General features: G+C 45.4%; 1 protein-coding gene across 4 annotated transcripts in view; it reads right to left on the minus strand.

Moving 5' to 3' along the window:
- CRTC3 (CREB regulated transcription coactivator 3) overlaps positions 1–27,541 on the minus strand; it is a 99,067-nt gene that overhangs the window by 28,048 nt on the left and 43,478 nt on the right. For 2 of the 4 annotated variants that reach the window (XM_038532893.1, XM_038532892.1), the window contains exons 3-5: positions 12,173–12,292; positions 3,897–3,958; positions 1,858–1,920 (exon numbers count right to left, since the gene is read on the minus strand). In XM_038532893.1, coding sequence (XP_038388821.1) covers positions 1,858–1,920; positions 3,897–3,958; positions 12,173–12,292 — 245 coding nt within the window. Of the gene's footprint in view, positions 1–1,857; positions 1,921–3,896; positions 3,965–12,172; positions 12,293–27,541 lie in introns of all 4 variants that reach the window. The other 2 variants (XM_038532891.1, XM_038532890.1) reach the window with 1 other exon arrangement.

Consider the following 27,541-nt stretch of genomic DNA (forward strand, 5'->3'; position numbering starts at 1 on the left):
GGCATAATGATCTATTTCAACAACCCAGACCTCGGCCTCACCGCTTCCCCTATGGAACTTCCTGTTCTCTCCTGCAACTCAGAGGACAGCTGGGACCAGCACATTCTCTGCACCAGATTCTCTCCATCGGACAAAAACACCCTCTTGTATATGAAGGGTCATCTACAGCAGTGGTTCTGGGAGCTTGCAAGGTCGAGATGGCTTTGAAAATAATACTAGATGTTCTTTGCCCTTCTGCTCCCATTCTCTTATGAGCACTGCAGTTTCCAGCAGATATGTGATGTTGTAAGGTCGCCACAGACAGAATGCATACACAGAGGATCCAGCTATCTTTGAAAGATTCGTAAAAGGTACAAGAATGCCACTCTTCTCAGTAAATTCTTGTTTTAGAAAGTATAAAAGAAGGTATCTGTTATGTTGACAGTAGTGAGTTTATAATCACAATTTTTAAAATTTCTAAATTAGCAAGAATCTTTTATAAATCTCTTAATTTAATTTCTAATAGCAATAGATAAACACCATTAGGGACAGCCATATATGCAAACCCTCTTTGAGGGCCTCAGTGTTTTTTAAGGCTGTAAAGGAGTCCTAAGACAAAAAGTTTGGGAACCACTGATCTACAACAAATTTCTGAAATTCTCCCAGATGGCTCCACATTCTACATAACCTTAACTCTAAGAGATGATTACTTATTTTTCTCATCCAAGGCTCAAACTATCTGCCATAAAAAGAATTTGTGAGAGACTTCAAATGAGCCCAAAATGCTACTCTGTGGTCTATTCCAGGTAACAGCCTCCCATGGCCATTAAGCCATGTGGCCTGACTGGGCACCATGGTGGTGTCGTGTTCTGATGAGGGCACAGGCAGTTTGCAACCTGTGTGAGACAGCAGGAAGACCACAGGGCCTGGGATCAGAGACCCCTGGGTTTGGATTTCAGCTCCTTTATAGATTCAAAGAGGTATAAGAGAACATCAATTAAATGCCGAGAGGCAACGAGGAAAATCTGAAAACAGCCTGGGTATTGGACAATATGAAGGAATCGCTGTTAATTTTAAGTGTAATAATGGCACTGTGGTTGTGTTTTCTTTAAAAGAAGTTCTTGTCAACCTTTCCTGTTAGAGGTATTTACAGGTGCAATACTCTATCTAGCAGGGGTGGGGTGAGACTGGGGGGTGTATGGAAGAAAGGAGATGGCAATGTGTGGATAAGGACCAAAGTGGAAGGGTGGGCACGGGGACTTCTGGCAATGCTTTTCTCTCTTGTGTATGTTTTGTATTTTGCACTATGAATGTTTGGGTTTTTTTAATCCCAGTTCCATCACATGTTAGCTACGTTGCCTTGGACAAAGTATATCATTTAATCTCTTAAAACAGAAAATAATATTCATTCTTGAAGGATGCTGTCAGGATTGAAAAAAAATGTCCTATGTAGAACACTTACACTGGAGCCCGGCCCAGAGTGATCAAGATACTAGTTAAGGCTGGGTGAGTGCAAATGCTTCCCTGTTTATTATAGATCATATATGATCCTCATGATCATTCCTCAACAGCAGTATTATTATCTTCCTTTTCTAGGTGAGTAAACTGAGCAACAAGCTATAACTTACTCAAAGTCACAAGGTAAGAGCCAACCCCATAGTCACTACCCTTGGGACCCCATCAATGTATTCTGTACTGTCTGTGCGGACATTCAATAAATGGTGGGAGAGTCAGGCTTTTTAAAAAAAAATACTTAATATAAACACAGGTGACACAAATAATCTCTAGCAATTGGAAGATATAAAAAGAACATCAGGACAATCAAATCGAATGGTCTTCTTCTTTACATTTCTTTCCACTAGCAATCAACCCAGGTACCTGTTAAGTGCAGATGTCAGCCTGAACCCAGGATGCTTTTCTTCTTTCCAAGGGTGCTGCTGCCTTTAAAAAAAACCAGAATGACATAAAAAGTAAAGACGTTCAATTCACAGGAGCAAAGGGGAGCCTCGGGCCTGAGTTTGAGAACTGGCTCTTCTACTCACCTGGCTGCACAGGCTGGGAAAGTCACTTCAAATGCTCCACGCCTCATTCATTTTGCTCAACATTGTTAAAAGGAGGTCAGACTCCGTGATCTCTCTGATTCCTATGAGTCCTGATTTCCATGTTTAAAAACCATCACAGGGGTGCCTGGGTGGCTCAGTGGTTAAGCATCTGCCTTTGGCTCAGGTCGTGATCCCAGGACCCCAGAGTCCTGCATCAGGCTCCCCCTGGGGAGCCCGCTTCTCCCTCTGCCTCTCTCTCTGTGTCTCTCATGAATAAATAAATAAGATCTTTAAAAACTACCACAAATCCATGAGAACAGGATTAGCTAGCTGGGCATAGGAGGCTTGGTTTTGTTTTGTCTTAAAAAGGGCAGACGAACACCTTTGAAATAGTTCAAATCTATAACTGGTTCCTCTAGAGGGAATATGAGGTCTTTGTCCAGATGTGTGGAGAGTTAGCACTCAGGACACACCCTGAGAGTGAGGGGGCACCCCCGGAGTCCTGGAGGCAAAAACTGTCTTTCCATGTAGACAGCCACGAAGACAAACAGAACTGGCACAGGTGCCGGGTTCATGAAAACGTTACTCTAACTAATCCCAGTCACTGGGAAGCTACAGACATATTTTTCTTGGATACACATTTTCAAAGTATCAGTTTGGAGATTTTTATGAATTAAATTACAATACTGCATTTCTTCCATGACCTTGGATCCTGGGATGCTTGAGGGTAGTTGAAAACCTCCTAGGGGCAGAAGCCCCCTGTTATTCATCTTCATATGGACTTCCCAGGTCCTGACTATATTATTCACAGTATGTGCTCAATCAGGATTGGCCCAGAGAACAGATGGAGAGTCAACCTCAACACAGAGAACACTTTGAATGTCTTTTTTTGATATGTACATTTTTAATGTCTCCTAATCTGACTTGGTGATCTGAGAATGATACCACACAAGCAATGGATATACCAGTCTTTTCAGTTAGTTTTATGTTCTATAACCTTCTATACTCAAAAAAAAAAAACCTCAGATTTTTTTTGTATATACCTTGTATACAAAAATACTCAGAGACCCTAAATCAAATCCACTGTGTAAATTACAGTTTGAGAAGCTTATTAAATCTTTCATTCTTTCCAACGGCTTACTAAGGCACCCTGAGCAAAGGCAGTTATTTTACGTCTCAAACATACGAATACCAAATCAGAGTATCTTTTTTTTTTTTTAAGATTTTATTTATTTATTCATAGACACACAGAGAGAGAGAGAGGCAGAGACACAGGCAGAGGGAGAAGCAGGCCCCATGCAGGGAGTCTGATGTGGGACTCGATCCAGGGTCTCCAGGATCACACCCTGGGCTGCAGGCGGCGCTAAACTGCTGCGCCACCGGGGTTGCCCCAAATCAGAGTATCCTATCAGCATATGTAGTCCAAGTGTGCTTCCATTTGATTTTAAAGATGAAGATCTAGATTTTTTTAAAATGATTTTTCATCTTAGATTTCCATATGTATTTAGGATTCTATCTGGAAGACCTAAGTTTTCTAAGAGAAAACAAGATTCTGGGCACCTGGGTGGCTCAGTTGGTTAAGCATTTGCCTTCAGCTCAGGTCATGATCCTGGGGTCCTGGGACTGAGTCCCACATGGGTCTCCTGGCTCAGCAGGGAGTCTGCTTCTCCCTCTCCCTCTGCCCCTCCCCACTGCTCGTGTGTTCTCTCTCTCTCTCTCTCAAATAAATAAAATCTTTAAAAAAGAGAGAGAAAAAAAAAGAGAGAGAAAATATCAGATATTTCTAAAACAATATTCAGGGTGGATAAAAGAAAATGAAACCATCGACAAACAACATGGCCCACCCCACCATATCTTTGAAAACAGCTTGCTTACCTTGGCCAACTCTCATCCAGGGGCTGTGAGGAGTAACTGGCTCCGAAAGTACTACCATCAAAGTGAAATTATTTAGTAAAGGAAAAATGAAATTAATGAAAAAGTGAAGCAGAATGAATAAGCCAGAATTATGGAGAGTTAAACATCCAAGTTTCTGGTTATTCTCTTTCTACACCAATGCTTTCTCTGATAAACTTCCTCTGGAAAACCTATTCCTCCCACCAGTGCCATCTTTGTGTGATTCATGTGGGGCCTGTCTTTTTTTTTTTTTTGCCTGTGTAATATCTTTTGTTTTGAAGAATTGCCCCCACCCTTCACCCCAAACCTGGTAAGGCCATTGTTCTGCATAGGCCCCTCTGTCCTGTGGGATATACCAGGCTCAGTATTTCTATTGTATCTTATACCTTTGGAAACAGTGATTGGCTCAGGGATGGGCTCATGGCACAAACCAGCCCAAGAAGTGTCTCAAGGGGAGAAAAGGGAGTCCCCTCAGTCAGGGTGATGAGCCTGAGAGTCATGTAAAAGCTCTTCAAGAAGAGAAAGCCTGTCCACGCAGGAAGTCAACACAGATGTGGCACCTCACAGATACACTCTTGATGCTACTGTATGAACCCCTGGACCTAGACCTTGTGCTTCCAGTATAAGCCAGTGAGTTTCCTTTTATCAAGCTGATGGTTCCTATTACTTATAACCAAAAGAGCTACATTAAATCAGTGGAGAAATGTTAACCTCCCTGGGTTGTCAGGGGCTCCATTCTATAAATTCTGTATTCTTCACGGGGTCTGGCATGCCTTGGAACATATTCCAGATGCACAGTGAAACACATGTGATGCTACACTATCCATGCTGAGAGCAGTAGAGCTGTTTGGTTAATTTAGTTAATTATAACCATAGAACAGTCTTTTTTTTTTTTTTTTTTTAATAGAACAGTCTTAAAATATTTTTAACCATGAGCCGCCTAGGTGGCACAGTCAGTTTAGTGACTAACTTGGGTTTTGGCTCAGGTCATGGGCTCAGGGTAGTGAAATGGAGCCCTGCGTTGGGTTCTGCCCTCAGTGTGGAGTCTGCTTGGGTTTCTCTCTCCCTCTGGCCCTCCCCCTGTTCTTTCTCTCTCTATAAAAATACATAAACAAATCTTAAATTAAAAAAAAATCATAATATTCTCCTGCTAAAAAATCCTTAATGGTTCTATGTAGAAGCCCTCACCTGCTTGGACTCAGGAGGGAATGGAGGGGCCTTATCATGCAGGTCTGGACTGGGTGTCTCAGGTGAGCCAGAATCTGGGATGAGTACAATGTGCATGAACAGGGTTCTCAGTGATTTGGTGTGAAAGGCCTCCTTTGCCAGGAGAAGTGTTATGATCCCAAGTTTCACTTCCTGTGTATTGGTTTTGTCTTATCCAGTTAGCTTATTCCTTCATCTGAATCGAAGTCAATACAGTAGAAGAGATTATTTTCAAAAAGATAAACATTTCTTCAACGTTAACTATTGAGCTTCATGTAGATGAAGTCCAAACCAGAATATGCCACAGGAGGGGACAGGAGAGGCAAAGGTGATCACGAAATAAGAAGCTTCCCCAAGAGATGAAGCACTCCAGCATCTTTGCCAATAGAGCCGTGAGCAAGGAGGCACTGACTCTCACCACCTCTGGTTATCTATTTTTCTATTCCTGCAGAATTCGGTGAATCTCTGTCCAAAAAAGTATAATTTCATGAAGCAAGAGGTTACTGCTTCTCTCGGTACATTGCTCTCTTAAGTCCCCTTAGCTAGTACACTAACACAACTCAGTGCACAGGGACAGAATAGCAACATCATGATCAAACACCAATCATTTCAACGTTGAGGTTCCACTTAGCATTTTAGCCTTTCTGATGTATATTAACAACATGAACATGTAGTGATTTCCTAAAATTTATTTTTTACAGGGGTCTCACTATGTTGCCCAGGCTGAGGCGCAGTGGCCCTGACAGGAGCAATCAATCCCCCTGTGCACCTGCTCTGTTCCACCCTGGGCAGGCTCACCCCTCCTTAGGCAGTCAGGTGGGCCCCCCACTCCTGCCAGCCACTGTACTGGTGCCGAACTCAGCCTGAACACCCGGCCGGCATGGTGCACCACAGCCCAGAACTCCTGAGCTCAAGCCGTGGCCCCCTTGGCCTCCCGAGGCACTGGGGCCCAGGCAACCTGCCATGCCCAGCTGGGATTTTTAGGAAGAATAGGCTGAGGCATTAAGAGTGAAAAGATGTGCCCTGTGAGCATTCTTAATTCTGTCACACTTCATTTACTGAATATTTAAAAACCCAAGGACTGTTGGCATCAAGAGGACCACTAATGTTAGTGGCTTACAGTTGAAGTCAACTTGAGGGAAACCGAGAAAAGGTTATTTCTTCGGAAGATTTTGGAAAGCATCATTTGGGTGGCTTGGACAACTCCACAACACTGACAGGTCCAACAACGTAAAGGTGGGAAAAACAGCCTTATTTGTAAACTTGAATTTACCACGAATTCAACATTTTTGGAATGTCCACAAGCTGCCAGCAAGCGAACAGAAAAGCAGCTGGCACCAGGGTTTTTAAGGAGCCAGACAAGCTGGGTGTCCACGGCCCTGTTAGTCCGTCAGCCTAGGTTAAAAACGTCCAAACCTGCAACCTCTGCATCTGCCCCCACCCAGTGCCCCCAGTGCACTCCCCTCCAGCTTCTCTGCCTCCCATCCTGCCGTTCCCTGAGTTCTGTAGCCTCGTGGCCCACACTGCTGGTATAGGGACAGGCCGGGGAGGACCCCAGAGTCGCTGGGTGCCACACCGGGGGCAAAGCGTGGCAGCAGCACAGGAGGCTGGAGACATGGAGGGTAAGGGGGGGGGGTGCTTGAGGACACAGGGCTGGGCCCACCTGAGCTCACCTGGGGCAACCCCACACCAGTCTCTGGCTGTGCAGTCACTCACAAGCCCATGCCCCCCACTGCCAACAGCACATGAACCCCAGGTCCGAGTCTCCTCCTGCCACCTATTCAGCTTTACCTCTAAAGTACCTGAAACTCTACCTGAAAACCAACTCTTCCTCCTCCCTCGCCTCTGCCCCTTTACTAGTCTGTGTGCCACCATATTTCACGGACCACAGTGCTCCCCAGGTGCCCAGGGTTCTGGAGAGGAAGCTCCTCCTCGTGTGCCTGCCTCTCAGCCCACCGACATACAGGCAGTGTCAGAGGGAAGCTTCTTACTCACTCTTCCCCAAAGGAAGGGGAGTAGCTCTTCTGCCGATAAGACAGGACATCTGTTGGCCCACGTACCCATGGGTGGGGTCACTGAGCCACAGCGTCTCTCTTCTGTCCTGCCTGCCTCGTGGCTGGGAGAGCACAGCCAGGCTTCTTCTTTTGGCTTCCTCTTCCCATGTGCTAAGTGTACCTGAGGCCGGGCTCAGGGGAGGCCCTTCTAGAGGCAGCCTGGAAGCTGGCCATGTTCTCTCATAGCCCGGGGAACTCCGGGTTCTACCAGGGGCAGAGGTGGTGAGGCAGGCCTGTGCCCTTCCGTGCAGCTGGCGGGCCATGGGAACTCCGAGTCTGCTCAATAGAAACCCACCCACTGAGACGAGTTCCAGGGTCAGATTTAATACATAAAGCTCATCACAATTTGGTTCCTTCCTAATTTCTCAACCATGTCTTCACCATCACGCTACTTCCTCTTGTCCCTCATCCTCCAACTACGTCCTGCTAGAACACATCCTAAAGTCACATGTTCAGGGAAGTGTAGGAGCTCTTGCGTGTGGGAGGACCTGTTTCCCTTGGCATGTGAGTGACAACTAGGTGGCATGTGCAATTTTGAAGTCTGAGTACTTTCCCCTGAAAACTCCAGATCTCTGCCATTTTCTTGTCCTTTACAATGGAAATCACTGCTGGGTGTTAGGTAAAAATGGGGTTTTGTGCTCAAATAAATTTTGTTAGTCCTGGGGAAAAAGAGGACGTTTCTTAATGGCAGGGCTTCTTGGAGCTCTGAGTTGAACTGTGAAGCTCAGGCGGTGGACACAGAGGAGTGTTTCCTCAAACCTAACAGGCCACACACGTCAGAGAAACAGTGTTCTACAAACCAGTGCCCTAAAATTGTCATCTCATCATATGAAAAGAATCAAAGCAAAGCCTGTTCCAAAGAGGAAAGCCATTCCTAACTCTGGCAGGTCTTTATGCCTCTCTCTGCAAACTGTTTGCACTGGTTTCCCAGACACAATACGTTCTTGAACCTTGTTGGGAATATACATCAGGAATTCTCCAGATGTTTATTTTTCTCTCTCTCAAAACACATTTAGAGGAAGGCACTTGTTATGATTCTTCAGTGTGTCCCCTTCTTTTTCAATGTATATAATCTGCAGGTCTTAAGATAATACTGCGTCTGCTGCAAGTGTAGGTCAACTGTGCAGAAGTTCAGCAAGATGGGGTCTGGGAGCTGTGTCTGCTGCCCCCAAGGAGTGAGGAGGGCTGATGAAGGCATGAGCACTGGCAGAAAGGTAGAAGAGCCTCTATTCTGAGTCCTCAAGCCCAGGCCCCAGGCAGGGACCAGGCAATGCCCCTCCTGCATCCTGACTGTGGCCCCAGCCTAGAACCCAGCTGGACAGAGTCCCACTCTCTGCTTGTGGTGGCCGCCCACCGCAGAAGGAATCTCCCCGTGCCAGAGCTCTGTCTGTTGTGGCTGCCCACTCGGGGAGGAAGCCGGAATACTCATCAAACAATGTTCAGCTTATGTGAGACTGCATCACAGGACTGAACCCTTGTCTAGCTAGTCTGCTCCTTCTAGAATAACTTCCCAGCCAAGAAACAGCTGTAGGAAGAGACTTCTGAATACATTTTTTCTTTTTGTCCTAACAGAAGTTCAAGCCAGTGTTAACACTTTCAAATGACAAGTAGTGGGTAGCAGACGTTAAGGAGGTAAGAGGCACCCAGGTGAAAGGCCACCATTTTAAGGAAATTATTTCTAAATCAAATGTGTGGCCATGAAAAGGAAAGATGGGATCTTTCTTCAAGTTCTCCTGAATCAATTATTATCTTCGACATAAAATCATTCCTCTCCTCCTATATTTCACAGGGAATTCATGGTCCCTGGAATCTACAGAAGAGATGCACTGTCCATCAACAGACAGGCCTAAGCTCAAGAGGCTTTTCTTTTTTAAAAAAAGATTTTATTTATTTATTCATGAGAGACACACAGAGAGAGAGAGAGGCAGAGACACAGGCAGAGAGAGAAGCAAGCTTCACGCAGGGAGCCTGATGTGGGACTCGATCTTGGGACTCTAGGATCATGCTCTGGGCCGAAGGCAGGCACTAAACAGCTGAGCCACCCAGGGATCCCCTCAAGAGGCTTTTCTGAATTAGCAGATGTCCAGTCCCCAGGCCCCAGTTAGGTGTTGAGGAAGAGCACACAGATGTCTCAGACCTGTACTGTGTGATGAATTTACCTGTGTATTAATTTGGTTTTTGCCTCCCCTCCCCTTTGGAAGTGACCTGCTTTTTGCTGTGGCCCTCACAAGGTAACCCGCACACAGGGTCAAGTTATACACTAGGATAAATCACCTGGAAGGAGGCAGAGTCCCCTAAACACACAGTGTCATCTCTCCTTCTGCGACTTTGCACAAGATATTCCTTCTGCATGGAACATTCCCTCTCCAGCTGTCTTCCTCTCCCGGTATCACTGACCACCACGTGTACTCATTTTCCTTAATCATTTTTTTACCTGTTTGCTGTCTGTCCCCTCTGTAAACCATGAAGGCGGGGACATGTCTTATTCACCACAGAGACTGCTGTGCTTAGAATAGTACTTGTACGGGGCGCCTGGGAGGCTCGGTGGGTGAAGCATCTGCCTTCTGCTCAGGGCATGATCCCAGGGTCCTGGGATTGAGTCCTGCCATCAGGCTCCCTGCTCCACGGGAAGCCTGCTTCTCCCTCTCACTCTGCCTGCCGCTCCCCCCTGCTCATGCTCTCTCTCTCAAATAAATAAATAAAATCTTAAAAAAACAAACAAAAAAACAAACCACAGAAAAGAACAGTACTTGTACAGAGAAGGGACTCTGTAGATACCTGCTGAATACACTAATACATTATCTCCTTACTTGTTGCTGATCCTTCAGGACTCAGATGTACCTCCAGAATGCCTTCCTGGTGCCCCAATACCGGCCCTGGCTGCCCCTCTTACAAGTTCACACAGCTGGAAGGGTCTCAGCTACAGCTCCCCACACTGTACTGTGACCACGGTGAGTAGCTTGCGGGTACGGGGCGTATTACACTTGCCCTTACACCTACAATGTCTACGCAGGGCCTAACACTAGTAAATACTTAACATTGTTTTTAAGTGAATGAACATTGTCCTCTGTGTCTTCCCTTTGATCCTCTTCCCTCCTCTTCTAAGTTATTCCTTTGGTTAAAAAAAGCTGGGAGTATGTGTACATACTTAGACCACTTGCTGCAAAAAGGATCTGAGATAGCTACAGATATAAACTTATAAACATGGCTATAAATGGGTCGTATACGTATTATAATACTTAGAATACCTACAGGAGAAAAACAGAATTGAGAAATTGGGAAAAGACACATTGTTAAATCAAGCCAAGAAATACTCAAAGTCTTTTGCTTGAAAACTCCCAGCAATGTAGACAATGGTTTGACGAACTTACTCCCCCTCGCGTATGAGCCTAAGGGGAAGGACCGGCTAAATTCTCTCCGTCGTGCGATCTATGTAGGCTAGTACACATCTCCAGGAGAAAACCTGCAGATTCAGTTATCATCTCCACCCTCCCTGACAGTGGTCACATAATACACAAGACTAGAAGTCAGGGTCTCTCATGGGCCAAATGTGGGTGGGCTCCTGGGGGTGGAAGGGAGGGGCGGAATGAACCTTCCCTGCCTCCAGACGGAAAGCTACAAGAAACCTGGGGCAGTGGGATCCCTGGGTGGCGCAGCGGTTTGGCGCCTGCCTTTGGCCCAGGGCACAATCCTGGAGACCTGGGATCGAATCCCACATCGGGCTCCCGGTGCATGGAGCCTGCTTCTCGCTCTGCCTGTGTCTCTGCGCCTCTCTCTCTCTCTCTCTGTGACTATCATAAATAAATAAAAATTAAAAAAAAAAAAAAAAAAGAAAAGAAACCTGGGGCAGAAGCCGTGTTCCCTCTGTGTGTCCTACAACCCCTCCCCCAGGGCCTTTCTTGACCCGGGTCCTGGGGCTGACCCACTCAGCAGAGCAGGGAGGCCAGAGGCCCACGCCAGGGGCTGGGCTTGCCCCGGGCTCAATCTGTGCCCTTCCAACCTCAGCACTGGAATCTTGGACAAATGACTCTGATGCTCAGTTTCCTCCTTGGAAAACAGGGGTTAACAAAAATGAACTACTCAGTGAGTTTTGAGGACTTACATGACACATCAATTGCCCAGCACAGCGCCTGGCATGGGTAGGTGCTCAGCAAACACGCGTGCCCTCCCCCCACTTCCTGGTTCTCGCGAGCCAGCTCTACCATCACTGCCAGGAATTCAGCTCTGCAGTAACACTCACCCCGCCTTCCTGTGCCTTCCTCCACCGGCCCTCCTGGCACGCTGCTTCTCCGTCCTCTCCCACAAAACCCAGCTCAGTTCTGTGTGAGCACAGAACGGGTGGCCCAGCAGTGGCCGCCCCCCACACCCCCTTGGGGCCCCAGCCCCTGACAAATGAAATTATCAGGGGAATTCAAAATCCCCTTCTCGTTACTTCTACTTACTTAACAGCATAGGATTTGGTGTATGCACTGCATAAGAATTCTCCTAACTACCAGCTTTCTCTATCTTAGGGGTCACTTACTGAGTTTGGAACTCCATAAATAGAAGATCCTATGAAATTTCTTCTGTAAGTTCTAACGGCAGGTCACCAGGTCAACAGAAATGAAAATGAAGTCACATATCTGGATGTCTGTTTTAGCTCGATAGACTAACTCTCTCTACCTTGGTTCAAAGTCAGGCTTAGCTCCAACTTGGCTGCTTTCTGGAGAAAATGCTGAGGAGGCCTTGCAATGGGGCTGAATTATGGGTTGTTTGTGTTCAGTTCCTTTACTCAGCACTATCAATGTTTTCATCAAGTAAATACCCGAGATGATCTTTCCAATTTTTAGCTGCAGAGATGTTTCTAGTTTCCAACTCGTTTATTTTTATTGCCTCCATTCATCAGATAAAATGAAGGCTTTGAGGCCAAAGGCGAACTGTAGGGAAGAGAAGTCCTGAAAAACCTTTCCAACATTTCAAAACTCGTGCTGCCCTTAGACAATGAGCCAGAAAGGATATTTGTCGTGCCGGCTTGTCCCCAGACCTTCGGTGGAGAGGGTGAAAGCGGGTCCTGGCTGGCCTCTCCACCAGCCCGTGGTGGCGGGTCCCCCGGACGCTATCAGCCTGGTGAAGTGAGGGCTGCAGAGAGAAGGGACAGCGTTTGGCCTGTGACCATGAAATGGCTGCTCACCCTCAAGGCCAATAACTGGTAATGACAGCAGATGAAAAGACTGATTTCGGGTTTCTGCAAGTATTCTTGCCTGGGCCTCGCGTCAAGGCAAATTGAATCATGTAGCACCTGGGGCCATTTCTATACGATTACAGAGCAATCTGAAACAGTCTTCAGTGTGTGAGGGTGGAATCTGAAAGAATGATAATATTAAAAGCTGTCACAATTCAGAGGCAGGACTGTGGGTTCATACGTCACATCCCAGACATGCAGAAGTACACCTGAAATGCACAAGAAGTGTATTTAAGACAGAGATAAGCTGGATACCTATAGTGTCTGGAAATAGAATGGGACACCTTCAGACTGTGAACTATTTGTTCTGCACAGAGTCTTAAGTTTTTGATTGAACTGAAAATGCTTAAAAATTCAAGTTTGAGGCTCCCAGAGAAAACTCAAAGCCTTTGGCCATGCCAGTCTCACATTCCCACATTCCACGAGGCAGAAGGGACTGAAATGGAGAGTGGCTGCTCTCTGCAGGTGGGACACCCATTTTCATGCTTTCAATGCTTACACCAGACTGCCTGACTGACCTTCTATGCTAGACATTTGAGTTTGTAACACCCAAGTTAAGCAAAGAGAGAGGAATACTACCTCAACACAAGTTGAAGATGTGCAACTAATTATTCCCCAAAATGGAACAAGTGAAAATGTAAAGAGATTCAGGGCAAATCGTGCTCAATAAATCCAAAGTCCTTTGTTAATGGTGGCTTGGTGTATACTCATAACATGTTTGAGTCTGGCATCATAGATGGCAATCTTCTCAGTTGTTGAAGACCAAACACGAAGCTGGACCATTATATCACACATGGGATGTGTGGGCAACGTGTACACACTATTATGCAGGGGCTATGTTTGTGAAACATACAAAAACAGATGTTCTTTTATGTAAATTGAGTTATATGTAAATAGTTAGCTTACCCTGAACCGAATCCCACAACGAAGTATGTTTTTATAGGAGAGCTTCTTTTAGCTAAGAACTGGTAGTTAATTTTTCTTTCTTAAACGTGGATTTTCTCACATTGGATTTGAGGATGACTCCTATTTCTCCTGAATGGGCTGATAAAATGTCTGGGCTAATTGAGTCTAACAGTTCTAATCTATTTTTACAACCCAAATCTGTTAACTCCTAAAATAAAGAGGTCTTGGTGAGGAACAACTTCTGAGGGTAAGCGGGGTGTTGATCTCAGACAATACAGCACACTCTTCCAGGGAGTGACAAACTGAAATACCTTTGTAAATCAAGAGGATGCAAACCCACAGCACACCTTTTCAAGAGCCTGTTTACCCAGGAGACAGAAGGGACAAATGACTTTGTTCCAGGATAAAAGGGAGGATTCTCTGGTAATGTGACCAATATTCACTACAGTGATGTTAAATGTACTTGAAAACACAACATTTTCACCTAGAAATCTCAGAGTACAAATACTGCCAGACTGAGCTCCCGAGGGCCAGCCTACAGAAGTGGGCTGAGGGTCTTCAGAAGGACTTCTGAAAAAAGCAGAAAGTTCTTGGAATGTCTCCTAGACTTCCTATGACACACATACTTGCTATTTACACTTGCCTCTTTTGCATTAATCCCCATGGGCCTAAATCCTGTATTGCTACTTGGACTCAGTTGGGGGGCAGAGGTGGGGGATGGTCTCTGGTGACATTTTAATTTTCTTCTCTTTCTCACTGTGGCACTAACTGCAACTCTCCCCCTGTGGTAGCTGACCTTCCTCCAAACTTTATCTGGCTTTTTAACCCACAGGGACCTGCCTTGTGATAAAATGAACTCAAGCAGGTGTTCAGTCAGGGAAGCTGGACACTGAAGTGGACCCTGAGTGAGGAAGCCTGTGAAACACTATGGTGTCATGTTCACCAAGAGCTAAGATTCTGTTATTAAAAATGTATTTCTGAGGCCCTAGGTGGTTCAGTTAAGCCTCTGACTCTTGGTTTCGGCTCTGGTCATGATCTCAGGGTCGTGGAATTGCCTAGTGGGTAGTCTGCTTGGGACTCTCCCTCTGCCTCCCCCTGCTCATGCTCACTCTCCTCTTTCTCTCTCTCAAATAAAATAAAATTTTTTTAAAAATGTTATTTCTTAGGTCAACTTTAATACAAAAAAGAAGCAGAACCCTGGTTCCCTGAAGGCCAAGTAGCTCATGTTTCCTGTTCCTTTTCAAGTTGTATCCAGCTTTTACAAGGCTTGTACCCACAGAGCACATACATTTTTATGGTCTCTATTTTACACTTAATGTTGCTTTGCATACAATTTTCTGTATACTATGTAATCCTTATAGTTACTAATTCAGCAGGTACACAGTCCTTGGTTTCTCATGTTCATAAGGCCTACCCCCCATATTGTAGTTCAAAAACCATGTGATATGGAGTCAAAGCAATGGTTCCAGCTCAAAACCCCTTACTTACTAGCAAGTCACTTCACCTTAATCTGTAAGGTGGAAATGATGCTGCTGCTAACTTCCTCACAGGCTCATTGAGAAAGTGAAATGAGATGAAGTGCAAGCTGCCCTATCCCAGGGTACTGAGTGTTACTGGCTGACATGTCCCCCCCCCCGCCCCCATTCACAGGTTGAAGCCCAAACCCTCAGGGTGACAGTCTATGGACCCAGAGCCTTCAGGAAGGTAATGAAAGTGAAATGAGGTAGTAAGGATGGGCTCTCATTCAATAGCACTGGTATCCGTATACAAAGAGGAAGAGGGGCAGCTGGGTGGCTCAATGGTTGAGCAACTATCTACCACTGGCTCAGGTCATGAGCGGGTCCTGGGATCAAGTCCCGCATCTGGCTCCCTACAGGGAGCCGGCTTCTCCCTGCCTATGTCTGTGCTTCTCTCTCTGTGTCTCTCATGAATAAATAAATAAAATCTTAAAAAAAAAAAAAAAAGAAGAAGAAGAAGAGGAAGAGACAATAGGAACATATACACACAGGAGAAAGGCCGTGTGAGGACAAGAAGAGAGGACTCACCAGAAACCAACCCTGCTGACACCTTGACTTCAGACTATAGCCTCCAGAACTGTGAGAAAATAAATGTTAAGTTCCCCAGTGTGTGGTACTCTGATCCTGAAGCCCAAGTGGACTAAGAACACTGGGCATGAAGAGGAGGATGTGTGCGCAGGTGGCTGGACTCTGGGAAGCATCTTGGTCAGGGTGAGGCCACCCTACAGGGTCCTTTTATGGATCACAAGGGCAGCAGCACTATCAGTGGTTTACCCAGTATTCTGAGCCTCCAAAAGTATCTCCACGGCACCTAGATCTTAGTTAGGCAGCCATCTGCTGCCCATACCAGGTCCCCTCTGAAAGCTATGACCTGGGGATGAATGGCTGAAAATAATGCTGGCCAGGCCCCATTACTGGCTTCAGCCAATGGCTCATGAGCAGACATGTCACATGTCTGCCCAAACAGACTCTCATACTCTTCTCCTTCTGAGAATTCCATGACCCAAATAGGGATGCTCTCTCAGCCTCAGTTATATAGAAGACACGAGGAGGAAAGCCACAATAGGTACAGTCACCAGCAGCAAATAGGAGTTAAAAAAAAAAAAAAAAAGTTTGCTCAAAGTCCCAGAGTTTTGGGAATGGTTGTTACCACAGCAAAGCCGACTGATGTGGTAGTGACAGTAGAGAGGAGAGTCCTATTTTCCTTTCTACTTTTTTTAAAAAAAGGTTTTATTTATTTGTTCATGAGAGACACAGAGAGGGAGGCAGAGACAGAGGCAGAAGGAGAAGCAGGCTCCCTTTGGGGAGTCCAATGAGGGACTTGATCCTAGGACCCTGGGATCACGACCTGTGCCAAAGGCAGACGCTGAACCACTGAGCCACCCAGGTGCCCTGAGTCCTATTTTTCTTAAAAAGCAACAAGAGGGGTGCCAAGTCCTGCACCTGCAAATTGGTGCCAACATGTTTTGAGGACGGCCTCAGGCTTCGGCTCTGCCAAAAGCCATCCTGTTTCGGAACATGGGACCCAGACACTAAACAAAGAAGAGAAGGCCTCTGTGCTTCCATCTACAAAAGCTCCTCAACATTGCTGTCGAGGATGCCAGCACCGGACTACTCACAGGTAGACCAAGCATGCGCTAAGGGGCAACCCGACAGAGGAGGAACCTGTTTGATGGGATGTCCAACAACATTCAAAGTATTCACAGTGGGAAAAATCAGAATTTAGCTGGATTTCTTTAGCTTTTTGTTTTGGGATGGCTTAACGGTTTTTATTCTGAAATACATACCCAGATGGGAGGTCCAATGATCTCTTCAGGGCCTGTGCCAGCACAAGTGTTAACACTAGAGCCCCCTGGGCCCTGGAAAGCAGATGGGCAGGGCACACTTGGGGACGGCAATGTTCTCAGTGGCAGCCTGAGATAATGTGGGGGTGCCAGTGTTAGCAGCCTGACGGTGAAGCACCAGGAGGGCTCAAACAGGAACCGGAGTGGCAAAGGGGTGAGCTATCACATTCTGTTTCACATTGTGACCTAGTTGCCAGGTGCTATGCGTGGGAACAAAGGACCAGGGCTAATCCAAGGCAGGGGAAAGGTAGATTTTGGGCTTAAGTCACCAAATTTGAGAAAAGGCAGATTGAGTGTGGGACGTGGCCTAAACATGAAGCTTCCATGAACCTCAACAGTGAAGCACAATGAAGTGGGCTTGGGGTGGGGAATAGAGGGTCAGGGAGTTGGCAAGTAGACAGCTCCAGCTAATTCTTACCCAGTGGTTGGGCTTTGGGGGGAAGGAAACATATCTCAAGCAGTTCAAGGTACTGCTAAGAACCAGATGTCCACATACAGAGAGCCCTGGCCTCAGGCTCTCCTTACTTTGCAGAATTGCAGGCTCCTGTTTCTGAAAGTATCTCCGTGTGGATGGCAAATTGGTTCAGGTGTACAGGTATTAGGATGGCTGCTAGGGTGGGGTGACAGGGCCAGTACTCATGGAGAACTCTTTCTGAGATAAACCAGGGCGTATGAATCTTCCCAAAAGAGCACAGTTGCATTTCCAGACAGAAGTCCAGAGCCAATGGCAGAGAGTATCATGTTCTCTGAACACTCCCCAAGGGGACAGAGATTTCACTTTGGCATTCCTATGTGTGTGTGCAGACACCCATTTGCTGCCTACCTCAGATCACCTTGGAAAGCTGGAGCCTGGCATGAATGGCTGAAAACTTGCAGCTGAATTTCCTTGTCTTTTCTAGGGGAAAAGGTACTTCCTCTGATAAGGCACTGTTGATTTATCAACATGACCTATATTTGCATTAACTCGTAACAGATGAACCACATTGTTGGCATTTCATTGTTTGTGGTTAATTAGAAAGCCTAGATCTTTCCACGTGACTAATAAGCCATAACCAGATTCCTACTAAGCCCCTGTTATGAAAGGAGCTCAAGTCTGAGAATGGGAGAGCTGTTGTCAACTCAAGGAGATTATCATTATTAAAAATATCCTACAGTATATTCTACTGTTCTATATATGTTACAGTATATTCCTTACGTGTGAAGGACCAAGCAGCATTTTTTTCATGCAACAAAGATCAATTCTAGCTTATGGTGGTATTGCTATACAATGTTATTAAAAGAGGGAGAACTGTAATTTACAAATTTTCTCAAGTGAAATATGAATTTCTAAATGCTAATAGGATGACCAAGTCTTGCATTGTAAGAAGCTTTAATGAGTTTTTTAAAATGGATTTTTAAAAAATGTATTTAAAACATATACATGGGGCGCCTGGGTAGTTCAGTCTATTAAGCATCTGACTCTTGACTTCAGCTCAGGTCATGATCTCAGAGTTGTGAGATCAAGCCCTGTGTCAGGCTCCACACTGAGTGTGGAGTCTAAGATTCTCTCTCTTGGGATACCTCGGTAGCTCAGTGGTTGAGCATCTGTCTTAGGCTCAGGGCATGATCCTGAGGTCGGGATCAAGTCCTGCATTGGGCTCCCTGCATGGAGCCTGCTTCTCCCTCTGCCTGTGTCTCTTTCTCTTTCTCTCTTTCTCTCTCTCATGAATAAATAAAATCTTTTTTTTAAAGATTATTTATTTATTTATTTATTTATTTATTTATTTATTTATTTATTTATTTATTTATTCATAGAGACACACACACACACAGAGGCAGAGACACAGGCAGAGGGAGAAGCAGGCTCCATGCAGAGCCTGACATGGGACTCGATCCTGGGTCTCCAGGATCACGCCCCGGGCCACAGGTGGCGCTAAACCACTGCGCCACCGGGGCTGCCCAATAAATAAAATCTTTAAAACAAAACAAAATAAAAAGATTCTCTCTCTCTCCTCCTCTCTCTCTCTGCCCCTCCACACCCCTGCTTGTGTGCAGGTGCTCACTCTTTCTCAAAAAATAAAAATAAATAAAAATAAAACATGCAGAAAGCCAGGATGAAGCATGTAAATGGTTCCTTGGAAAAGCCTTGATCCAGAATACTGTAACCTCAGCATCTTTACAAAGGAGTACCTAATCGGTATTCAAATAGAGACAATTCTACGTAAGGCAACTTTCAACAGCTCTACTGGCACACATGATTGACTACAGATCAAGAAAAAGAAAGATAAAACTCTTGTAAGAGCAGCATATGTTCTTCTGGAATAACACTGACAACACTAGAAATATGTCCTGGCAGGCAGCTCTAAAACAGAGGATGTGCTGAGTATGGTGTCCCTGTTACCTTATGGTGTGAGGACAGTGGGCCTGCCTAAACTAGGGGTGACTTAGGTGGCAACCTCACCCATCTCAGCAATGAACCAGGAAGCAAAGAAAGCCTCTAAGCAACAGAATCAGTTAAGAACCCCCATGGGGAGCACTCGGGGTGGGGCAGGGGGACCCTCAGGTCTTCCATCACATCTTATCTGAGCCTAACAAACTGGGCCAGTGCATCTTCCAGCCTGTGACAGATGAAAACGAGGTAGGGATGAGCAAGATGAGGGAATGGGCACTGCTGGCTCATGAGGGTGGACTTCACAAATGAAAACAAAGAGGCTGCTGACCACACCGGCCCCCCAGCTCCATGCTTTCCTTCTCCAGATGAAAAACCAGGATCCAGAATGAGGAGTGACTCTTCTCAGGGTAACACAACTATAGCAACAGGAAGATTGAATTCAGGGCCTCGAGCCTCATGCAGTGTTGGCCTCACCTTGCCATTTTGCCTTCTTGCCTAAGTGGCCTATATAAAACCAGTTGTTTTTGAGACTGTGAGTGGAATTTTGCTGGCAAGCTACAGAAAAAAAGTAAAAAAGTGAGAAATTTTCCAGATCAATATACGTTCCCCTAAATCTATTGGAAGAACTAAGATTTGATGAAAGGACACAAACCCTGCTGGGAATCTGTGACTGTCTTGTTGCATAAACAGCATACCTACAACTCGCTATTGCACCAAGCAGTATCATCTGGGTAGGTGTCTGACCTAATATTTTATAAAAGGTTAGCTGACATCCCAAGGCTCTTTATCGATCATCCCACGCTTCCTCCTATAGAATTAAGATGCTTCCTCAGTCATTCTAAATTCCTCTGTATGCTGGAGCTCACATCTGTGTCTCTCTTCCCAGCAGGGTGGAGGTGGGCTAATGGGCTGGCTGGAAGTTTCATCTGGAAAGGGTGAGCTCATGCATGGCCTCAAGGTCACACTTAGACTCGCACTGTACTCTACAGGACCTCTAGGCTGCCCGTGACTGGGTTCGTCCTTAGTTCAGTGCTTCAGTTCTTGGTAAGTGCATGAACGATTGGCCCCCGGGACTGAATGGACTTCTTCTGGGGGAAGAGTGGAGACTTAATGAGTGTGGGAAATAAGGTAGGTTCCTTGAGCTTGCAGGGCTTTTTAATGCAGGCCACAGTTAATGGAAGATGTTATAGGCCCCCTCTTTGTAAAAGGGCAAGTCTAACAAAGGGACAACTGTGCCCTTCTTGGGAACCCAGCTGGGGATCATTCCAGCCACAGCCTGTATCTCCTTTGGTACTCATGATGAAGAGATTGAGTTGTGAGGACCTGCCCGCAACAAAGAAGAGGCTATTAACTCACTGCCTTGGGGTTAAATGGACCACTTTAGTTCTACCTTATAAACCGTGTAAAAGAAAAAGGATTTCGTAGCTGGGTTAGAGACTCTACTATACTACCATAAAGTAAATAAAAATTAAAAACCCTTGGGGATCCCTGGGTGGCGCAGCGGTTTAGCGCCTGCCTTTGGCCCGGGGCGCGATCCTGGAGACCCGGGATCGAATCCCACGTCGGGCTCCCAGTGCATGGAGTCTGCTTCTCCCTCTGCCTGTGTCTCTGCCTCTCTCTCTCTCTCTCTGTGTGACTATCATAAATAAATAAAAATTAAAAAAAAAAATTAAAAACCCAGCTCCTTTACAAATGTCCAGGGACAGACCTGCCCTCGCCCTGCTTCCCCTCTCACTGCAGCCCCTACCCCCTTCCTTCGCCCTCTGTGGTTGTCAGAACCAGGTGGGGCTGCGGCTTATACATGTGCCAGAGGGCAAGGTCTTGGTCCACCAGCCAGCAAAGCTCCTAGCTTCTGGGAACCAAGGGAGGCTTCTCTCTCAGCAGCATGCCAGAAGGCACCTTCTGCAGGCCAGTCTTACTCCAGCCTGGCAGGGTAATTTGGCCCTCAGAGCCCCTCAATCACCAGAGGGATGTTTTGGTTTTCGTTTGTGTGTTAACATGGAGACTGTGCCCTTTTTGACTAAATGAATTTGTGATGCAATCTCCAAAAGACCAAACGAGCCCTACTGTGAAGGTGCAAAGAAGTAACAAAGAGCAGAGCAGGCCAGAGGGGATGCTGGCACCCAACCTTCCGGCTGGAGACCTGCCCCGTCACTGTATCAGTAGCCCTTGTGTCGCCCCTTCCTCCTCCATTCTAAACAAAAGGTAAAAAGGAAGTAAAGTTATAAGATAAATGAAGATAAAAGAGTACTCTAAAAAAAATGACAGAGATAAAAGTTTGTTTTTTGACGGCAGCAAAGGTCCAGACACACACACACAAAAACGAAAGCAATCAAAATGACCTCAGAGGGCCAGGAAAAATAATCTGTCAAAAAAAGAAATAACAGCAAAGCATAAAACATGCCCAGGATGCAGAGCCCAGGGTTCACACTGGAGGCTCCTGTTGAGGAAGAGTAGATGAGATGGGTCAGTGCCCTGGGCCGGGAGAGGTAGGGATGACATCCTAGTGATGAGCGGGTTATAAGCAGTGACACCTGTTATCCTGCCCCCAGTTTCTGTGACACTGGGTTCCCATACAAGTCTGCTCTATTATTCTGTTCCCAAGTAACTGGGCATAGTGTGTGCCTCTCAGAGGTGTACAGGATGTGTACGGGGTGTAGAGAAGACACCAGAAACTCTATTTCCACCCAGTTTTCTACTTTTTGTGTACGTGATGTAACAGTAGAATATACGTATATATAATTTATAAACAAAGATACCCAGAATGGGGATACAAACTCTTTTTTTGTTGCTATGGTACATGACCAGAAAGCTTAAGTGACAAAATGTTGGTACTTTTTGAAACTGGTGACAGCTATATGGGAGTTTCTTTCCACTTTTTGGATGGCTAAAATTTTCCATTGTAAAATGAAGAATTTCCCCTTCAGACCCTTGGGGACGAGTGTGGGCATGGTAAGAGCTAATGTAGACCCCAAGCCTTAAAGGCATCTTAATCTCCTTCCAGGAAATGCCACACAAGCTCCCACAAAGGAAGGAGTCTGGAGGCTGCCCACCCCATCCTCCTGTCTCTTGTGGTGTCTTTGGTGGAGGGAGGCCTTCTTGAGTACAGTCTGACCTTTAACTCTGCTGATGATATGATCATGACCCAAGAGATTAGTTCTGGGTAAACGGGGTCTGCCCATTTATTTCCTCCAGAAGAAGCTGATTTGCCTCTTACAATGATGACAATGATGTGAAGGAATTGTGGAAGCAAAGAATTGGTTTTTGCAAGGTACAACTCGAGCAGTGACAGGGCAAAGGAAGCTGGCCTGGAAGCAGGTTATCCAAGAGAGTGCCTGGCCAACTGAGTAAGGCCATAGGTGGCCTCAGGGACCAAAAGGGTCAGGTGGGCACTTCAGATCAGGCAGGAAAGAGGTCAGAGCACCGGAGCCCAGCTGCATCTCGTCATGAGCCTCTGCCTACAGTAGGAACCAGTGCTGAGAAACACGCCCTACCACTGCTGACCACCCCCTTGCCCCCTTCCTTCCCCTCCTGCATTCTGAATCACACCACATACACCACTGTGATGCAATTTTGTAAGACATGTTGCTGAGTCCAGAAGAAATCTGTAATTTGGGAAGAAAAAAAAAAAGCAAGAGGGAGGATAAATAAAACTGACAAAATATTGAAAATTATTGGGGGCTGGGACATGGGGGAAATGGGTGAAGGTGGTCCAAAGGTAGGAACTTCCAGGTTAAGGTAAATAAGTTCTAGGAATGCCATGGACATCACGGTGGTGGAAGTTAACAATGCCATATCGTACACCGGAAAGTCGCCGGGAGAGTAGACCTTCAGAGTTCTCATCACAAGAAAAAAATGTAACTGTGAAGTGATGGATGTTAACTAAACTTACCAAGGTGACCATTTCACAACATATCCATACAGCAAATCATTATGTTGTATACCTTGAACTAATATAATTTGTATGTCAACTATACCTCAATAAAACTGGAAAAAATATTGAACCTGGTGATGAGTATAAGGGAGGAGATGTTCATTATTCTATTCCTTACTTGATGGGTACAATTTCCAAATAAAAAAATTTAATTTTTAAAAGAGATTTATTTATTTAAGAGAGACTGGGGGTGGGGGGGCGCATAAGGCGGGAAGGGGCAGAAGGAGAGGAAGACCGAGGTCTCAAGCAGACTCCACATGAGTGCTGAGCCAGACACTGGGCTTGATCTCACAATCCCAAGATCATGATCTGAGCCAAAATCAATAGTTGGATGCTTAACCAACTGAGCCACCCAGGTGCCCTCAAAAATTTACTTTTTAGAAATTAAGACTGTGGCACTATACTAATCTAAGGGTGCCTTTTTTTTTTTAGCTTTACCTGAATAACTTCCAAAGACATGCAAGAGGTGAATTTTTTTACCACACAGCCAGCAAAAGTTATTACTAAAATGCTCCCTTTACATGACTTTAGAAGACAAAAATCAGTGTATAATTTCACAAAGGAACTAGAAAAGTATCCTGAGAAAATATTTTTTGGGGGAATAAAATAATCTGATATATTTACTTAGCAGTAACAGCACATGGCAATTCTAAATAAAGCAGATTGAGCTAAAAAAAAAAATCCTGTTTTCGATTTCAAAGAACCTAGGCTACTTTTCCTCATCTGGGTACTCGCTCATAGAGAGGCACTGGTGGTGTCCTGTCCAGCTGCACACACAGTCACCAAAGTCAGGGACACCCAGGCAGGTTAGCTGACAGCACCAGGGCATCCGCACATCTGAGCAGCCCTGGCAGCCACGCTGGAGACAGGAGGATTGCTTTCCCAGGCCAGCTGCTCCTCTTTCATACAGCCATGCTTCTGGTAGGTCTTCCCTTACGCTGAGCTGTGGCATGTCCCTCTTGAGGGAGTCTGCCCAGGTGAGAAGTTTCTAAAACTTAGTCACTGGAAGAGGATTCTTCTCCAGGAGGAAGCAGGCTATAGGAGCAGAAGAGGATATCGGTGGGACCAAGGTCTTCATTTGAGTTAAAACTGCAAGTGAGTCTGGTTGCTGGTTGGGAGTCTCTGAGTTCACTTGGTTTGGCATTCCTTTTGTCAACCAAATAGAAAATTGGCAGAACTCATAAAGGGAAGCCTTTTTTTTTTTTTAATTTATCTGCAAGGGCCCACCTCTGCCTACAGACAGGGGAGGGATAAAACTGACATGAGCTGCTGTCCCTCCTTTGGACAGGCTACTGTGCTTCATGTCAGGGGCAGCGCTGACAGCTCGGCTACCAAGGGTAGGGCAGGGTCAGTCCCTTACAGGATGGTGGGCCTTTCTCCAGCTCTGGCCTGTGACTGGAGGGATGAGCCAGGTTGGCTCCGCCTACGCAGGCTCAGATGGCCTCACTTCTGGGAAGAAGGAGGGAGTGGAGGGGAGGGGAGGCAGATGTCCCATTTTAATCCCAGAGCCCAGCCCAATGGAGCCTGGGGAGCTACTGAGTGGCCAGGATTGAAGTTCATAAAGCTAATGATCTGATCCTGGGTTGGGTCCCCACCCGTGCAACCCAGAAGAGAAAATGGTCATCAACCAGCTTTCTCGGTTGCTAGAAGAGTAGAAGAGTTCAGCTGTCTCAAATTAGGCATTAACACAGCCCTAAAAGAACCTATTCCTCGGTATCTGGTACCCTAAAAAGTGGACAGGGAAAACCAGCACTAGTGAACTGGGTTACTTCTGTGGGGTTTCAACATCTTGAGATGATTTTTTTGGATCTCATCTGATGTTCCACAGTGAGGGTGTGAGATCAGTGTGGACTATAAAACTAGAGGTTAAAAGTAAAGTATGTTTAATCAGTACAATAATTCAGATGTTTGCTCTAAAACCACAATGAAACTTATTGAGCAATGCTAAATGTTTTTTCTTTCATTTTCTGTATATTTTACTTATTTGTTCTTGGGAAAATTTCTGCGATCTTTTGAAAACTTCTAGAGTTCCAGGGAATAATTTTTTTTCCGTTTCTACACTTATTTTTTATTGAATAAATATGATACCTAACATTGTGTAAGTTTAAAGCATACAGCATGTTGTTTTAACACATTTTATACATTGTGATATGATTGCCAACATAGCGATATATATCACATTAAAAATTACAGTATAATACTATGTTCATCACGCTGTACATTATATCTTTATGGCTTCCTTACTACTTATGACAAGCTTGTTCCCCTAAACACCATTACTCTTATCTCCCCCCCCATCCTCTGGTCACTGACATTTTACTCTTTTACAAGTTTAATTTTTTTAGGTTCAATGTATATGTGATATTGTACAGCACTTGTCTTTCTCTGACTTCTCTCACTTAGCATAATGTGCTCAAGGTCTGTCTATGGTGTTGCAAATGGCAGGATATCCTCCTTTCTCGTGCCTGAATAATATTCCATTGTGCATACAGACCATTTATTTTTACCCATTCACCTGCTGATGGGCATCTGGGTTGTTTCGATATCTGTATTTTGGCTATTGTGAATAATGCTGCGATTAACCTGGGAGTGCAGATATCTTGTTAAAATCCCGTTTTCATTTCTCTGGGAATAATTTACAATGATTGTGGAGAGATGGAAAGTCACAGGACTGTCACTGGGATATGCCACAGCTGGGAAGGGAAGAGGCAGTATGAGGCTCTCTCAGGGTAATAATTGATCCCCTTTCTTCTTTCCTTTCCCCATAAACCAGCTTGATAACTGTTATTAGGATTTATAATAAATACTGGGTCTTCATTCTTGTTTTTGGCACAGCGCTCCTAAAAGCCTTGTAATTTCCTAAGTGATGAAAGCAACAAAGATGTCTTTTATTACATTAATGAGGTGACTTCTGGAACACACCTAAGGGTGAGGGCTGGTTGTCAGGAGAATCAATCACATGGTTAGAGGAATGGAACTTTCAGTGCCTCCCCACACATCCCTGGAGAGGAAAGGGATGGGAGGCTGGATCAGTCACCAGTGGCCAATGATTTAATCAATCATACCTAGTAATGAAGCCTCTGTACAAATCCAAAAGGATGGGGTTGAACACATGGACATTGAAGGACAGCAGAGAACGCATAAGCTCTGTGTCCCTTCCTGCATGCCTTGCCCTATGTCTCTCTTCCATCTGGATGTTCATCTGTATCCTTTATCATACCCTTTTATAATAAACTGGTAAATGTAAGTACTGTTTCCCTCAGTTCTGTGAGCCACTCTACTAAATTAACTGAATCCAAAGAGGGAGGCAGTCATAACAACCTGACTTGGAGCCAAGTTGTAGGTAAGCTGGGGATGTGGACTTGCAATAGCATTTGAAGTGTGTGCATGCAGGGGGCGGGGAGCAGTCAGGTGGGACAGAACCCTTACCCTGTGGGATGTGATGCAGTCTCCAGGTGGATGGTGTCAGAAGGTGTCAGAGCTCACTCAGCTGTAAGAGACTTGTTCCCTGGTGCCCACGCTGGAATTGGGTGCACGACCCTTAACCGCCTACACAGTTAGGCTGTGGCTAAGAGGGCTAGGCAGTGCCAGGCCAGGGTCCTCTGCCCTGACCCAAATCTGGGACTGTCCACTCCTCCAAAGGCTCTGGTCTCCCGTAGGGAAGAGGAGAGAAAAGGCAAAGATCTACAACTCACAGTATAAAGCAAGAGTTTGCTTCTTAGTGGTTCTTGGATGCAGAGGAAAAGAGAAATCACAGACCATTAGAGCCATCACCAATTAAAAATTCAGGCTCTGCCAGAACCATCGCTTTTAAAGATAACCAACCAGCTTAGATCAAATGATCTGAGTACATAATATGTTTACATTCTTAAATAAGAAGATATGAAGATGACAGCGAAGAGGCAACCTCCCACTGTTGTTCTTCTACCTGATTCTCACCGCCTGGTGGGTAACTTGACAATTAGCTTCTTGTGAGTCCTTCCAAACACGGATTATGCGTGCACAGCAAATGAGAATATGTATTACTCCTGCTCTTCCTTTTTTACACAAATGGTGACATACTAGTATGCTTCTCTGTACTTTGCTTTCAAACCTAATCTCCAATTAAGTCCCTCACTCAACCGGATTCCAATTACTTAGTTCTCTGAATTCTGAAAATATAAGAATAGCCAATTAAAGATATTAGAAAACTCAACAAAATGAAAAGCCAAAACTGTCAGAGAATATATGCCAGCATTATAACGGGACCACTCCCTTTTAGACCATTCACGTTGGCCAGTTTCTCTAAGTCCTTATAACCACCTCAATGTTACCTCATCCTCAAAGAGGATCCCAAATTTCTGGCCCTCTACTGGTTCATCCGTCTATGTCTTCTCTTCTTTGCAGCCAAACTTCCAGATGACAGGGTTACTGCCATGACTTCCTTACCTTCACTCATCCCAAGGCCCCCTACCCATCTATTCTGCTGAAATGTCTCTTCCCACGGTAACTGTGGACTTTCCTTGTTACTAAATCCAATGGTGTTTTTCAGCTCATAAGTTACTCGACCTCCCAGTAAGTAATTTCCTTCTGAA

This window comes from Canis lupus, chromosome 3 (assembly GCF_011100685.1).
Source record: "Canis lupus familiaris isolate Mischka breed German Shepherd chromosome 3, alternate assembly UU_Cfam_GSD_1.0, whole genome shotgun sequence".
Lineage (NCBI taxonomy): Eukaryota > Metazoa > Chordata > Mammalia > Carnivora > Canidae > Canis > Canis lupus.